Source organism: Triticum aestivum, chromosome 7D, assembly GCF_018294505.1.
Source record: "Triticum aestivum cultivar Chinese Spring chromosome 7D, IWGSC CS RefSeq v2.1, whole genome shotgun sequence".
NCBI lineage: Eukaryota > Viridiplantae > Streptophyta > Magnoliopsida > Poales > Poaceae > Triticum > Triticum aestivum.
This window is the reverse complement of record NC_057814.1, coordinates 51,385,400-51,402,618: the sequence shown is the minus strand read 5'-3', so window position 1 is coordinate 51,402,618 and position 17,219 is coordinate 51,385,400. Positions and strand designations below refer to the sequence as shown.

The window sequence follows — 17,219 nt, the reverse complement described above, 5'->3', positions numbered from 1 at the left end:
TAAAATGTATGATACAGTACAATATAGTACTATCACGTGAAACCACAGGCGCTGCAGAAAAGAAAGATAACCACACGCGCCGCATATGCCGACTGGTAGTACTACAAGATTAGATGAGATGGAAAGGCCATGCCACATGCGATACGAGTACGTACGTCTAGCCCTAGCCGGAGACCATGCAATGCAATGTGTGGACCAAAACGGGAAGATGTAACTGCAATCGAGAGCATCATATCATGTTCAGTTTCTCTTCGTTCTCTCGATGGATCGATCGCAATCTCGGTCATCATGGACACACAATTAAGAGTCGCTAAAGAAAAGAAAAGAAAAGATCTTGTTTGATTACTGCTGCCATTAATGAAAGATCTCCTTCCTATCCTGCATTGCTTGATTACTGTTGCATTGCTTCGCTCTGGCCTCGTGCTCTATATCTCTTCCGAATCCGTCCAGTAGATACTAACTGCTGTGTTCGTCCTCTTCCTATCCTGCCGATCAACAAGTGTAACGCACATGCGCAGCCCAAGCGAAGGCAACCGACCCAGGCTTGCACATATCTTCCTCTTGCTGTTCCAGCGGCATGCGTGCGTGTGCGTCTTGGTGACTTGGTGTACTCTACTACGTGGTGGTATAGCGGGAGACAGAATAGAGAGAGCGATATGGGGAGCGGCGGGTTGTTGTTGCCGACCGTGGTGATGCTGTTGCTCAACGTGTTGTCGGCGGTGATGGTGGCGCTGGTCAAGGTGGCCATGGCCGGCGGCCTCGACCCGCTCGTGCTCGTCACGCTGCAGCAGCTCGCCGCCGCCATCTTCCTCGGCCCCATCGCGCACTTCACAGAGGGGTGAGTGAGCCCACACGGCATCCATCCATTTCTATTGAATGAAGCAATATAGTACTACGTTAGATGTAGCCTTTCTCTCATCTTCGTGTTGATCGGTCTCATTTCATCCATCAGCAAGTCGAGGCCCAAGATGACGCTCGAGATCTTCGCCTACCTCTTCGTCAGCGCCGCGCTCGGGTACACTCTTTTCCTTCATTGATCAAATCAACAACGGTTGCATCATATACACGTCTTCAACGTTTTTCATTCCTTGTTCGTGTACACGATCTTGCGTGGTGGCAGGGCGGCGATGAGGCAGTACATGGTCTTCGTGGGGCTGCGCTACACCACGGCGACCTTCGTCAGCGCCTTCTCCAACATCGCGCCCGTGCTCACCTTCGTGCTCGCCGTCGCCACCCGCTCCGAGTCGCTCCACCTCAGGGCCGCCACCGGTGCCGCCAAGCTCGCCGGCACGCTCGTCTCGCTCGCCGGCGCCATGCTGCTCACCTTCTACAGAGGCGTGGCCCTCACCCACCCCAACAGCGCCCACCAGCTCCACCGCTCCCCTTCATCCCCGCCGTCGCCAGGAGCGGACTCCGGCAGGCAGTGGACGCTGGGCACGGTGGCGATCCTCGGCAACTGCGTCTGCCTCGCCTGCTGGTACCTGCTCCAGGGCAGGATCGCCAGGAAGTACCCCTACGTCTACTCCTGCAACGCCTTCCTGTCCACCTTCAGCTTCCTCCAGGTCGCTGTCGTCGGCCTCTGCGTGAAGCGCAACCTCGCCGCCTGGATCATCACCAACAGGTTCCAGATCCTCACGATCCTCTACTCCGTAAGCTTCTGAATTGCTTGCGACGGTATGCCGCTGATCGTCTTAATTGATTAATTGTGCCTGAACTGGATGAGTTCAGGGCGTGGTGGCGACGGGCGTGTCCTTCGTGCTGCTGACGTGGTGCATCCAGAAGCGGGGGGCTGTGTTCGTCGCCGCCTTCGTCCCGGTGTCGCAGGTCATCGTCTGCATCATGGACGTCACCGTCCTGCATGAACCGCTCTACCTTGGAAGGTACAAACATACATACTGCTTACCCATGGCATGGTTGGCATCTGAAACTTATGCTTTGCAAACGTGTATGCATGCATGCAGTGTGGTGGGATCTGTGATTGTGATAGGTGGCCTGTATCTTCTGCTGTGGGGCAAGAGGCAGGAGGCCTTGCAGCAGCAGCCAGAAGTTGCTAAAGATGACCAAGAACAGCAGCAGCAGCAGCGGCAGCAAGTGCAGTCGCAGCCATGACTGAAGATTGAAAGACTCCATTGCGTGATGTGTTAACAAGTGCAGTAAATATGTTATCCAATAGTCTTTCCATATTCTAGTAATTATTAAGACCACCATTCTGGTGCAAATTAGGCTTCAGGATGCTATCATTCAAGAAGCTGTTTAGGCTCTAATCCAAACAACAGTAGGGTGACAATATGTACAGTATTGCCATGTTTCTGGAGAAGTGTATTTTGTGGGGACATGTATGTAATATTTTCACTTAAATTCTATTTATATATACATGTAATTTTTGGAGTAAAAGACTCTTGATTTTTTTTTGGCAACAATGAATAGTTTTTTTATTTTATTTTTAGTGAACCAGCTCACGGCAGAGGAGTAGTAGTGTACTATATATGTAACTTTAAATAGCCGATACAAGTTACAACAAAATATGGGAAATACGGCTTTATCATACATCTTGATCGCACGAGTAGGCGTGCGCACAGTGCAACAGAAAGTGTTGAGAATAAAAGTCCAAGAATTAGTAGACTTCAACATTCCATTGCTCGGACATCTTTAGTTGCTTCTGTAATCCAACTAATTCCTAGCATTGCAACAAATCTAAAATTCTGTACAACTTGCAATTATTGAATTAAACTGCTTTTAAAAGATTGGATAAACACAAATTCATAACCATATAATGTAGTAATATTTGTAGAAATTTTGTATGGTCAGTGTAAGTTATCATGTGACGATAATTAGAAAATATGGCGTGATGGTTGCTGAATACAATAGATTTGAATTAGGGGGTTTAATAACCTATTCTCTCCCTCTATTAATCCCCATATATAATATAAGATACAGTGTATGTGTATGTGTATAGCTGGCCAAACGGGCCGGGCCAATCAGGCCAGCCCACGAACATGCCGGCACGGCCCGCCAAGGGCCAGGCACGGCACGGGCTAAACGGGTCGTGCCCGGCACGCGGCACGCCCTGGGCCATGCTTGGGCTGCTAAGCTGAGCACGCGGGCCGACACGGCATCTTTTTTATATTTTTTTTATATATCTCTATATGGCCTAATACTAACCCACTAGGAAAAAATAGGCCCAAAACGCCCGGTAGGCCAAACAGTAGGCGGGCCAGCCCGATTACTACCTGGGCCTTGCCAGCATGGCATGGCCCGTATAATAATCATGCCCTTGCGGGCCGTGCCCGTGCCAGGCACGATTACAATGGGCTGGGCCGGGCCGGGCCGGGCCATGCGGCCAGCTGTGTGTGTGTGTATATGTGTGAGAGAAATCAACATCGGCTGGCAAGCAATATTGTGGGCTTGCTACCTCCTTGCTGGGCTCGTTGTCGTTTCATGGGCCTGAGTTGTGGGCTTTGTGATGCCTTTATCCCTAACATTTTCCTATCTTGGTCTCCCTTTACAAGGAGCATAATTTAAATGTTCTCCTGCCACGTACGGCCATGCCCATTTTGGCAGTCTCCATTGCAAGATTGGAAAACAACATCAAAATTTAAAGCAAGGGCGATATAAGTAGAAAAATACCTTCTTATGAGAACGTGCAGGAGCGTGTAGTACTTTTTTTGCGGAGGCAGGAGCGTGGAGTACGACAATGGATGCACACCCGAATGTATTGGTCGGTACATAAATCGTGTTTTGGACATGTATTCCGTGTGTACATGCTGCATTTCCCCGATCGGTTGATCGATCATCCAACTTTGCTCTCATCTTTTTCTGTTTCATTTTCAGTGGTAGTACGTTTTCTCTTTTCTTGTTTACGTTTTCCTTTCTAGGTACCTGCATGCGCGCTGGGAACTGTATTGGGGGAAAGTATCAGGTGATACTAGTATTTACATGATACTGTGATACCAACTAAATTAAAATTTAAACATGTCAAAAAATTCTAAAAAAAATCATTGATGTTCACAATACATATGTCGACAACTCCTAAAATATTCAGATCAAAATTCAAATACACAGGCAAAAACAATAAAAATGCAAATTCACCATGAATGGTGTCAAAAGGGACAAAACTGGAATATGAGTTGGGCGGACGAGACAGTGGAGAGTTGGCCCCATTGCAGGGAGCTCCTATAGGACGTATTCTGCGTCGAATGGAGCACGCGCCGCACAGGGTGATGCACGACTGGACCGGCCCACTGGAGCTGAATCGCGTTGAAAGCAAAACCGCGCGACGCTAAAAATCCCGAAAAATAAAGCAACGTGAGGATTCGAACTTAAGCATTCGATTTATACCTCATGAAGCTAACCACGTCAGCTTACAATTTTGTATAGAGCGAACTTTTAAGAACATAAAGTAGCGGAAGATTTGAAACATTTATGATTTTTTTATATTTCTTTGAACTAACGAACAATTTTGAGATTCTCATTCTTTCTGAAAACACAAACAATTTTAAAAAACGTGAACAATTTCGTAATTCCAAACATATTTAAAAAACAGGAAGAAATGGTGAAGAAACTTTGAAATCCTGAAAATTATGAACATTTTTCAAAAACATGGATTTTTTGAAATAACAACACTTTTATGAAAAAAGTGAACAAAAACGAAAAATAATTTAAAAAGTGAACAATTTATGAAAGTTAAACATTTTTCGAGCAGGTCAAGTTTTTGAATTGTTTTGAAAAAGTGAAGAATTTTTAAAGTTATTAACTCATTATCAATAACGTGAACATTTTTTGAATTTGGGAACAAATTTTAAAACCATAAACAGTTTTTGAATTTGAGAACAAATTTTGTAACCGCGAACTATTTTTAAAATCCAAACAAAATTTTCAAAACCCGAACATTTTTAGAAAAAATTGTTTTTTGGTTTATACTTTTTTGAAATGAAACAAAAAAGAGAAGAAAAAAGGAAAAAGAAAAACAAAAACAAAAAAGGGAAAACACGAACATTTTTTAAAAAGGGAACGTTTTTCATTTCCCAGAACATTTTGGAAAACACGACCATATTTTTTAAAAAATGAACGTTTTGTAAAAGTGAGAACAATTTTTTTAAGTTTACGAACAATTCTTGATACATGAACTTTTCTCAAAAAAAACTTGAAAAATAAGAAAGAAACGAAAAAAGGAAACCGAGAAGGAAAAGAAAAGAGGAAATAAAGTAGAAAAATAAACCCAAAAACGTAAAAAAAGAGAAAAAACCAAAAATAAAGAAAAAAGCGGTTTAGAGAACCTTCTAGAAGGTTCCCAAACCCAGAAAAAATCGGCTGGGAAACTATAGAAGATTCCCAAAACCGGAAACGCGAACACAGTAAATGGGCCAGCCCAGTTCACCCTTCGATCGCCAGCTCTTCTTATGCGAAGCCTCGACAGCTTGACGCAGAGAGCCTCAAATAGGATATTCCCCCATTGCATTCACATATGTTCGTAGTTCGCTTTAACTCTGGGCTGGGTTGCTAGCTATTCTGCAGACGCAGGCGAAGATAGATGGGTTTGGCCTAATAGGTTCAAGGTTTAGGTTTTATTTCTATTTCTACACAACCAGACTGAGTTTTAAATATTATATATGAAACTTTTTTCTAAAAGTCTATAAAAGCCACATTATATCAAAATAACTACACTGTAAAAAATTATTTCCAGACTAGAAACGGTTCCATAAATATTATTTACTTTGCAAATAACTCATTTAGGCATTTATAAATTCTGTAAAATTAATTCTAGGATTTAATAAATAATAAAAATGGTTTTAAAATATCCCAAATTGCAAGGGTACTATTTAGGATAAGTCCTTTCATCTCCTCTCTTTATTCACCATATTTGAGATTTTTGTTCCATTCTCTCTCTCTCTCTCTCTCTCTCTCTCTCTCTATCTCTCTCTCTCTCTCTCTCTATCTCTCTCTCTCTCTCTCTCTTAAGATGGTTAGAAAAATATTTCATGCAAATATTTCTGGTCAAAGTCATGCATCAAAGACCGTATGAAATTAAGTGCGCCTTATATTTTGGGAAGGAGGGAGTACTACTCTCTGCTACCACTCACTCAAACCTTCTAATCGCCTTTGTTATCTTTGCCCGTCCCTCGGTGAGTTTTTGCAAGGAGCGTAACTTAAATGGTATGCTTTGCTTCTACTGAAAAAAAGAAGAAGAAATGTTCTGCTGCCACGTCGTCTGTATGAGCTAGTAACCTAGCTGGCCAATGGAAATGGATGTAGTACCACTGCAGGCATGCAGCTCAGCCCCGAGCCCCAAACTGGGCGTGGCCGGTGCGGTGCCATGCCCATCTTGGCAATTGGCATTCTCCATTGCAAGATTGGAAACACCATTAAAATTCAGCTCAGTAGTGTAGCAGCTGCACGTACAGCCTAGCCGGGTTAACGTGCGCGATGCCTGGAATAGTGCTACATATACTAGTACTAATTGACGAACACAGCATATATAGTCATCAGCCGTCCAACTTTGGTCTGATATTTTCTTTTCGAATGGTACCTTCCTCTCATCTGAGTGAGAGAGAAAGTACAGCTCTGCATATATAGCCCAGCACATATATTTAAGCCCGGTTTTTCTTTTCTTGTTTGTTTTTTTTCCTTTCCTGGCACCTGCATATTGAAGTAGGCACCTCCTGCTTTGGGAAACGCTGCTCTGCCCTGGTCTTGATGGAAAATCAGACCAATTTTACACGGTTGTTGAGATAAAACTAGCATGTGAGATGGGGTGGATGACTCATCCACCCCTTGCATTGCATATATGATCGTTTGCAACTGCGCTGCGCGAATGCAGAATTAGTTTTTTTAAGGCAAGAATGCAGAATTAGATGAGCAGGCTATAACATTTGACGGAGTTTTTTTTAGGTGTATATGTTTTTGTTAGCACAAATCGAGGAGTATACATTTGATTGAGCGATGGAGGCCAAACCGGGAAGGTGGCCATGTTCCATAGGAAAATTAGAACATTAGCCGTGGGAAAAAATCCTGTGATGTGAACCAAATGACATCTCTTTTTCCTATCCTACTCGTAGGATTTGAGATACATGACACCACATTTCGTACAAGTTTTCCATTTCTAAGATATTTCTATCCTATGAGCTAATGGAGGCGTAAGACCTGTTAATGCCTATGATATAGTAATTCCATATGAGGACGACACGTACTACTATTCTTTGCACGGCACATGCTTAAGTTCTTCAACCACCACACAGATCCCTACATACATAGACGATTTCACGTGGTACGCACAGCTTCTTCCGCGTCTAAATCAGAAGAGAAGCACACTCCCAGTAGGTAGCAGCACATCACTTTCACCGGTACATTCCATGCATGGCCACTCACGGGACCATTTCCCTTGCGGGTGTTTCCGGTTCGTTCTATCCCCACGTCCGCCCGCTGGAATGATGTTATCAAAGAAGTATACATGCATTGCTCCAATCAGGGCCATATTTTCTCGTTCAACAGTAGCTTTCGCGGCAAAGAACGAAGCTAATCTTGCCGAGGGAAAAACGCCAAAGGGAAGCAGCCATGGAGCCACAACTGAAGCCAGCAGCCAGTGGCACACATTGCTCTCCCGCACATGCATGGCCTCCGTTACTTTGCTCAATCATTTGGCATGGAATCGCGAAGGCATCGCTGCTTCTGCAGAGTGCAACTGCAAGTTGCTCGGCAGCAAAGAGGTCCAGAGAGTGCTGGTGTTCTAGAAAAGCAGTTGGTGTGAACTGAGATCTTTCGCGAATAATTTGCCCGTAGTACCTTACTTATCTGTCAATTCAAGCATGGTCCGGATGCAAATATTACATGGTTAAAAAAATACCAAATTTAATTAAACTTTGAAAGAGCAAACGTTAGATGCATGCATCCATAGCGGTCACTTTGTGGACCATGGTTTACGATTCATAATTGTTCAGGATATTCTGAATCCAGCCAGACCAAGCAAATGGAAGCCGAAAGGAGCAGTGAGATATAGGAGGGAATCAATCACTTGTCTCTGACGACAGGAAGGAAGCACTTGTCTCTGAACTTAGCGCGCCAAGAGGAAGATGCCGGCCTTGAGGCTGGCTTATGACTCTCTTCATTCCTGCTAAAGCTAAACGTACAGGAGGCATGGGGAATGCAGCGTTCATCATGAAATGTGCTTTTCAGAATCCATTGAGGATGTTGTGGCTTTTTTTGAAATAGACGCAGGAGAGCTGCGTATTTCGATTGATTAGAAGAAGCGGTAAAGAAACCGATGCTCGGTTAATTAAGGGAAACCGAGCTAAAACCTTTACAAAGAGCACACCACACCTAGGCAAGGGCACAACAGGACATACAGGAAACGCCTAGAGGCCAAAAAGACCGCCACGAGCATGTAAGACGACATCACCGTCGCCGGAGAGAAACGACATTTCCGACGAAAGAGGAGCGAACATGTGCCTCTCCGATCCCGAGAGGGCGCCCAACCTGACTCGCCAGGCGCTGCAAGCATGTCGTGTGCGCTCCAAGTGCCCACCACCATCGCCCCCGACGGACATGTCACCGAGGGGAGCTCCTGCCGCACTCCTGCCGACCAACGACCAGCCCAGACGGATGCACCACCAATGGCACCAAGCACACCAAAACACTGCCCGCTTCAGATCCACCGCGCCACCACTACCAAGTGCTCCCGGCATCCAACTTGACTCCAAGGCAATGCTTTCAACAAAGTAATGACGCCAATGGCGCCACCATTACACACGGTTTTCACCGGGAGACAAGAACTCGAAGCAGGGAGAGGCGTCGGATCCCCTCGATGGCGCCTCCAACAAGGCAAAATCACACCTGAAGGCATCATTTGACACCAGCCCAGACCGAAGTCGAGCATGACTTTCGTCAGGGAGCCGAGCACCTATGCCGGAGACGGCGTCTCCAACACACCACCACCAAACCGGAGCAGCAGACGCCACCTGCTACACCGCCCAAGAACCAGCCGAAGCGCCGCCGGCGCGCAAGCCAGAGCAACCCGAAGGCCGTGCCCCGACCATGCCACCGCGGACCACCATCCCCACAAGGTGCCACCAAGCAACCCGACTGCAGACAGTCGCAGGCCGACCCACCTTCGGGCCTCCGGTCGCCAAATTCCGGATCCGGCCGCTCCAGGCCAGAGGCCGCCCGCCGCCCCATCGATCTGGTCCACCTCCAGATCCACCACGCCCGCAGCACCGACGACATCCCAAGATCACGCCGGAGGAGAGAAGCAGGGCCGCTGGCGAGCGCCCGGGCCACCACCACCCTCGCCGGACCAGATCTGGGCAGGGGACGCCCCGAACCGTCGCGAGCAGGCATCACGGGCGGCCACCACGCTGCCACCGCAGTCGTAGCGGCGGCGCCACCGTCGAGAGCCCCTGGGCGCCGCCGCCCCAGCTTCCTGGCACGGAGCCCTGCCATGACACCGCTGCCCGCAGCTCCATGCCTCCGCCGCGTCGCCGCGTAGATCTGGAGGACATCTCGCTGCAGCCCGGCACCTCGCGCCCGTGCCCCGCGCCCAAAGCTGCCCTGCCGCCACCTTCCTTGGGCCAGCCCGAGCTTCGCTGGGATGAGCCCTCCGGCGGCGGCGGGACGAGAGGAGGAGGGGAAGAGAGCTGTGGCGGCTAGGGTTCGCTAGTAGAAAACAGGGCTTAGGTCATAGGGCAGTTTTCACATTAGCCCTGGTTCAGTCACGAACCGGGACTAATGTGAGCATTGGTCCCGGTTCGTGCGGCCAGGGGCCTGGGCCTCGTGGGGGCATTGGTCCCGGTTCGTCCGGACCCTTTGGTCCCGGTTGGTGGGACAAACCGGGACCAATGGGCCACGCTCCTGGCCCACCACCCTTTAGTCCCGGTTCATACCACAAACCGGGACTAAAGGGCTGGTCCTAGTTGCGGCCAGTGTTTAGTCCCACCTCGCCAACCGAAGGGCGCTCACACCAGTTTATAAGCCCGTCCGTCTATGCCTTGTTGAGCTTCTCTTAAAGTGAAAATAGATGCCCTTATACAGGGAATTTCACCTAAATTCACAGTAAATCGAAATTTACAGTGAATTTAGGTTTAATTTTCTCTATAAGCGCATCTATGTTCATTTTTTATATTTATAAAATAAATAAACCTTAATAAAATAAATAAAACTAAATAAACCTTAATAAAATAAAATAAAATAAACTATAGTAACTACAATAAATAAACCTTAATAAATTAAGTAAAAATAGCAGCAGTAAAATAAATAAAAATAGCAGCAATAAAATAATTAAAGTAAAATACATAAGTAATTAGAAAAAAATAAATAAGTTTTTTGTTGTAAGTAGAAACAAAACAAAACAAATAAAGCAAAAGAGAAAAAAAACACGTCCCTCCCTGCCTTGTTGAGCTCCTCTCAAAATGAAAATAGATGCCCTTATACAGGGAATTTGGCCTAAATTCAGAGTGAGTTTCTCTGAAATTGATAGAAATTTATTATGAATTTAGGTTGAATTTTCTCTATAAGCGCATCTATGCTCATTTTTTATGTTGGGTTGGCGATCTTTACAGACTTTTTGTGTGTTGAATATGCACCATTCAAAATCAGTCTCTGCTTTGAATGGTGCATTTTGAACACACAAAAAGTCAGGAGTTCAAATAAGTTTTAAAAAATGAAATCCCTTTGTAACAGACGAGTTTCCGTATGAAATCCTGATACTTTGAAAGAGATTGTCCGTTTTGTACACGAAATGCATCCAGTTTTTGCCGTAACCCTCTCAACTTTCTTGCACATGCTATGTGGATGAAATGATGATACCATGCAAACTTTCAACCTTTTCAGAGTTCATTTGAAATGCTTTTCAATTTTAGGGTCTTATAGCTCAAAATAATTAGTAAATGCATGAAAAATAACAAATGAAGTCAGAAAGGATTGAAAAATGATGATGTGGCTTTGAATGGTGCATTTTGAACACACAAAAAGTCAGGAGTTCAAATAAGTTTTAAAAAATGAAATCCCTTTGTAACAGACGAGTTTCCGGATGAAATCCTGATACTTTGAAAGAGATTGTCCGTTTTGTACACGAAGTGCATCCAGTTTTTGCCGTAACCCTCTCAACTTTCTTGCACATGCTATGTGGATGAAATGATGATACCATGCCAACTTTCAACCTTTTCAGAGTTCATTTGAAATGCTTTTCAATTTTAGGGTCTTATAGCTCAAAATAATTAGTAAATGCATGAAAAATAACAAATGAAGTCAGAAAGGATTGAAAAATGATGATGTGGCTTTGAATGGTGCATTTTGAACACACAAAAAGTCAGGAGTTCAAATAAGTTTTAAAAAATGAAATCCCTTTGTAACAGACGAGTTTCCGTATGAAATCCTGATACTTTGAAAGAGATTGTCCGTTTTGTACACGAAGTGCATCCAGTTTTTGCCGTAACCCTCTCAACTTTCTTGCACATGCTATGTGGATGAAATGATGATACCATGCAAACTTTCAACCTTTTCAGAGTTCATTTGAAATGCTTTTCAATTTTAGGGTCTTATAGCTCAAAATAATTAGTAAATGCATGAAAAATAACAAATGAAGTCAGAAAGGATTGAAAAATGATGATGTGGCTTTGAATGGTGCATTTTGAACACACAAAAAGTCAGGAGTTCAAATAAGTTTTAAAAAATGAAATCCCTTTGTAACAGACGAGTTTCCGGATGAAATCCTGATACTTTGAAAGAGATTGTCCGTTTTGTACACGAAGTGCATCCAGTTTTTGCCGTAACCCTCTCAACTTTCTTGCACATGCTATGTGGATGAAATGATGATACCATGCCAACTTTCAACCTTTTCAGAGTTCATTTGAAATGCTTTTCAATTTTAGGGTCTTATAGCTCAAAATAATTAGTAAATGCATGAAAAATAACAAATGAAGTCAGAAAGGATTGAAAAATGATGATGTGGCTTTGAATGGTGCATTTTGAACACACAAAAAGTCAGGAGTTCAAATAAGTATTAAAAAATGAAATCCCTTTGTAACAGACGAGTTTCCGGATGAAATCCTGATACTTTGAAAGAGATTGTCCGTTTTGTACACGAAGTGCATCCAGTTTTTGCCGTAACCCTCTCAACTTTCTTGCACATGCTATGTGGATGAAATGATGATACCATGCCAACTTTCAACCTTTTCAGAGTTCATTTGAAATGCTTTTCAATTTTAGGGTCTTATAGCTCAAAATAATTAGTAAATGCATGAAAAATAACAAATGAAGTCAGAAAGGATTGAAAAATGATGATGTGGCTTTGAATGGTGCATTTTGAACACACAAAAAGTCAGGAGTTCAAATAAGTTTTAAAAAATGAAATCCCTTTGTAACAGACGAGTTTCCGTATGAAATCCTGATACTTTGAAAGAGATTGTCCGTTTTGTACACGAAGTGCATCCAGTTTTTGCCGTAACCCTCTCAACTTTCTTGCACATGCTATGTGGATGAAATGATGATACCATGCCAACTTTCAACCTTTTCAGAGTTCATTTGAAATGCTTTTCAATTTTAGGGTCTTATAGCTCAAAATAATTAGTAAATGCATGAAAAATAACAAATGAAGTCAGAAAGGATTGAAAAATGATGATGTGGCTTTGAATGGTGCATTTTGAACACACAAAAAGTCAGGAGTTCAAATAAGTTTTAAAAAATGAAATCCCTTTGTAACAGACGAGTTTCCGGATGAAATCCTGATACTTTGAAAGAGATTGTCCGTTTTGTACACGAAGTGCATCCAGTTTTTGCCGTAACCCTCTCAACTTTCTTGCACATGCTATGTGGATGAAATGATGATACCATGCCAACTTTCAACCTTTTCAGAGTTCATTTGAAATGCTTTTCAATTTTAGGGTCTTATAGCTCAAAATAATTAGTAAATGCATGAAAAATAACAAATGAAGTCAGAAAGGATTGAAAAATGATGATGTGGCTTTGAATGGTGCATTTTGAACACACAAAAAGTCAGGAGTTCAAATAAGTTTTAAAAAATGAAATCCCTTTGTAACAGACGAGTTTCCGTATGAAATCCTGATACTTTGAAAGAGATTGTCCGTTTTGTACACGAAGTGCATCCAGTTTTTGCCGTAACCCTCTCAACTTTCTTGCACATGCTATGTGGATGAAATGATGATACCATGCCAACTTTCAACCTTTTCAGAGTTCATTTGAAATGCTTTTCAATTTTAGGGTCTTATAGCTCAAAATAATTAGTAAATGCATGAAAAATAACAAATGAAGTCAGAAAGGATTGAAAAATGATGATGTGGCTTTGAATGGTGCATTTTGAACACACAAAAAGTCAGGAGTTCAAATAAGTTTTAAAAAATGAAATCCCTTTGTAACAGACGAGTTTCCGTATGAAATCCTGATACTTTGAAAGAGATTGTCCGTTTTGTACACGAAGTGCATCCAGTTTTTGCCGTAACCCTCTCAACTTTCTTGCACATGCTATGTGGATGAAATGATGATACCATGCCAACTTTCAACCTTTTCAGAGTTCATTTGAAATGCTTTTCAATTTTAGGGTCTTATAGCTCAAAATAATTAGTAAATGCATGAAAAATAACAAATGAAGTCAGAAAGGATTGAAAAATGATGATGTGGCTTTGAATGGTGCATTTTGAACACACAAAAAGTCAGGAGTTCAAATAAGTTTTAAAAAATGAAATCCCTTTGTAACAGACGAGTTTCCGTATGAAATCCTGATACTTTGAAAGAGATTGTCCGTTTTGTACACGAAGTGCATCCAGTTTTTGCCGTAACCCTCTCAACTTTCTTGCACATGCTATGTGGATGAAATGATGATACCATGCCAACTTTCAACCTTTTCAGAGTTCATTTGAAATGCTTTTCAATTTTAGGGTCTTATAGCTCAAAATAATTAGTAAATGCATGAAAAATAACAAATGAAGTCAGAAAGGATTGAAAAATGATGATGTGGCTTTGAATGGTGCATTTTGAACACACAAAAAGTCAGGAGTTCAAATAAGTTTTAAAAAATGAAATCCCTTTGTAACAGACGAGTTTCCGTATGAAATCCTGATACTTTGAAAGAGATTGTCCGTTTTGTACACGAAGTGCATCCAGTTTTTGCCGTAACCCTCTCAACTTTCTTGCACATGCTATGTGGATGAAATGATGATACCATGCCAACTTTCAACCTTTTCAGAGTTCATTTGAAATGCTTTTCAATTTTAGGGTCTTATAGCTCAAAATAATTAGTAAATGCATGAAAAATAACAAATGAAGTCAGAAAGGATTGAAAAATGATGATGTGGCTTTGAATGGTGCATTTTGAACACACAAAAAGTCAGGAGTTCAAATAAGTTTAAAAAATGAAATCCCTTTGTAACAGACGAGTTTCCGGATGAAATCCTGATACTTTGAAAGAGATTGTCCGTTTTGTACACGAAGTGCATCCAGTTTTTGCCGTAACCCTCTCAACTTTCTTGCACATGCTATGTGGATGAAATGATGATACCATGCCAACTTTCAACCTTTTCAGAGTTCATTTGAAATGCTTTTCAATTTTAGGGTCTTATAGCTCAAAATAATTAGTAAATGCATGAAAAATAACAAATGAAGTCAGAAAGGATTGAAAAATGATGATGTGGCTTTGAATGGTGCATTTTGAACACACAAAAAGTCAGGAGTTCAAATAAGTTTTAAAAAATGAAATCCCTTTGTAACAGACGAGTTTCCGTATGAAATCCTGATACTTTGAAAGAGATTGTCCGTTTTGTACACGAAGTGCATCCAGTTTTTGCCGTAACCCTCTCAACTTTCTTGCACATGCTATGTGGATGAAATGATGATACCATGCCAACTTTCAACCTTTTCAGAGTTCATTTGAAATGCTTTTCAATTTTAGGGTCTTATAGCTCAAAATAATTAGTAAATGCATGAAAAATAACAAATGAAGTCAGAAAGGATTGAAAAATGATGATGTGGCTTTGAATGGTGCATTTTGAACACACAAAAAGTCAGGAGTTCAAATAAGTTTTAAAAAATGAAATCCCTTTGTAACAGACGAGTTTCCGTATGAAATCCTGATACTTTGAAAGAGATTGTCCGTTTTGTACACGAAGTGCATCCAGTTTTTGCCGTAACCCTCTCAACTTTCTTGCACATGCTATGTGGATGAAATGATGATACCATGCCAACTTTCAACCTTTTCAGAGTTCATTTGAAATGCTTTTCAATTTTAGGGTCTTATAGCTCAAAATAATTAGTAAATGCATGAAAAATAACAAATGAAGTCAGAAAGGATTGAAAAATGATGATGTGGCTTTGAATGGTGCATTTTGAACACACAAAAAGTCAGGAGTTCAAATAAGTTTTAAAAAATGAAATCCCTTTGTAACAGACGAGTTTCCGTATGAAATCCTGATACTTTGAAAGAGATTGTCCGTTTTGTACACGAAGTGCATCCAGTTTTTGCCGTAACCCTCTCAACTTTCTTGCACATGCTATGTGGATGAAATGATGATACCATGCCAACTTTCAACCTTTTCAGAGTTCATTTGAAATGCTTTTCAATTTTAGGGTCTTATAGCTCAAAATAATTAGTAAATGCATGAAAAATAACAAATGAAGTCAGAAAGGATTGAAAAATGATGATGTGGCTTTGAATGGTGCATTTTGAACACACAAAAAGTCAGGAGTTCAAATAAGTTTTAAAAAATGAAATCCCTTTGTAACAGACGAGTTTCCGTATGAAATCCTGATACTTTGAAAGAGATTGTCCGTTTTGTACACGAAGTGCATCCAGTTTTTGCCGTAACCCTCTCAACTTTCTTGCACATGCTATGTGGATGAAATGATGATACCATGCCAACTTTCAACCTTTTCAGAGTTCATTTGAAATGCTTTTCAATTTTAGGGTCTTATAGCTCAAAATAATTAGTAAATGCATGAAAAATAACAAATGAAGTCAGAAAGGATTGAAAAATGATGATGTGGCTTTGAATGGTGCATTTTGAACACACAAAAAGTCAGGAGTTCAAATAAGTTTTAAAAAATGAAATCCCTTTGTAACAGACGAGTTTCCGGATGAAATCCTGATACTTTGAAAGAGATTGTCCGTTTTGTACACGAAGTGCATCCAGTTTTTGCCGTAACCCTCTCAACTTTCTTGCACATGCTATGTGGATGAAATGATGATACCATGCCAACTTTCAACCTTTTCAGAGTTCATTTGAAATGCTTTTCAATTTTAGGGTCTTATAGCTCAAAATAATTAGTAAATGCATGAAAAATAACAAATGAAGTCAGAAAGGATTGAAAAATGATGATGTGGCTTTGAATGGTGCATTTTGAACACACAAAAAGTCAGGAGTTCAAATAAGTTTTAAAAAATGAAATCCCTTTGTAACAGACGAGTTTCCGTATGAAATCCTGATACTTTGAAAGAGATTGTCCGTTTTGTACACGAAGTGCATCCAGTTTTTGCCGTAACCCTCTCAACTTTCTTGCACATGCTATGTGGATGAAATGATGATACCATGCCAACTTTCAACCTTTTCAGAGTTCATTTGAAATGCTTTTCAATTTTAGGGTCTTATAGCTCAAAATAATTAGTAAATGCATGAAAAATAACAAATGAAGTCAGAAAGGATTGAAAAATGATGATGTGGCTTTGAATGGTGCATTTTGAACACACAAAAAGTCAGGAGTTCAAATAAGTTTTAAAAAATGAAATCCCTTTGTAACAGACGAGTTTCCGTATGAAATCCTGATACTTTGAAAGAGATTGTCCGTTTTGTACACGAAGTGCATCCAGTTTTTGCCGTAACCCTCTCAACTTTCTTGCACATGCTATGTGGATGAAATGATGATACCATGCCAACTTTCAACCTTTTCAGAGTTCATTTGAAATGCTTTTCAATTTTAGGGTCTTATAGCTCAAAATAATTAGTAAATGCATGAAAAATAACAAATGAAGTCAGAAAGGATTGAAAAATGATGATGTGGCTTTGAATGGTGCATTTTGAACACACAAAAAGTCAGGAGTTCAAATAAGTTTTAAAAAATGAAATCCCTTTGTAACAGACGAGTTTCCGTATGAAATCCTGATACTTTGAAAGAGATTGTCCGTTTTGTACACGAAGTGCATCCAGTTTTTGCCGTAACCCTCTCAACTTTCTTGCACATGCTATGTGGATGAAATGATGATACCATGCCAACTTTCAACCTTTTCA

The 17,219-nt window shown here is 41.6% G+C and overlaps 1 protein-coding gene across 1 annotated transcript; it reads left to right on the top strand.

The window, feature by feature from the left end:
• Positions 1-572: 572 nt before the first annotated feature.
• LOC123169010 (WAT1-related protein At3g30340-like) lies at positions 573-2,306 on the top strand. Its single transcript, XM_044586873.1, has 5 exons — positions 573-838; positions 953-1,015; positions 1,121-1,649; positions 1,729-1,880; positions 1,962-2,306. Exons 1-5 carry the CDS (start codon positions 657-659, stop codon positions 2,107-2,109), a joined length of 1,074 nt encoding a protein of 357 aa, XP_044442808.1. The 5' UTR covers positions 573-656; the 3' UTR covers positions 2,110-2,306.
• The last annotated feature ends 14,913 nt before the right edge of the window (positions 2,307-17,219 follow it).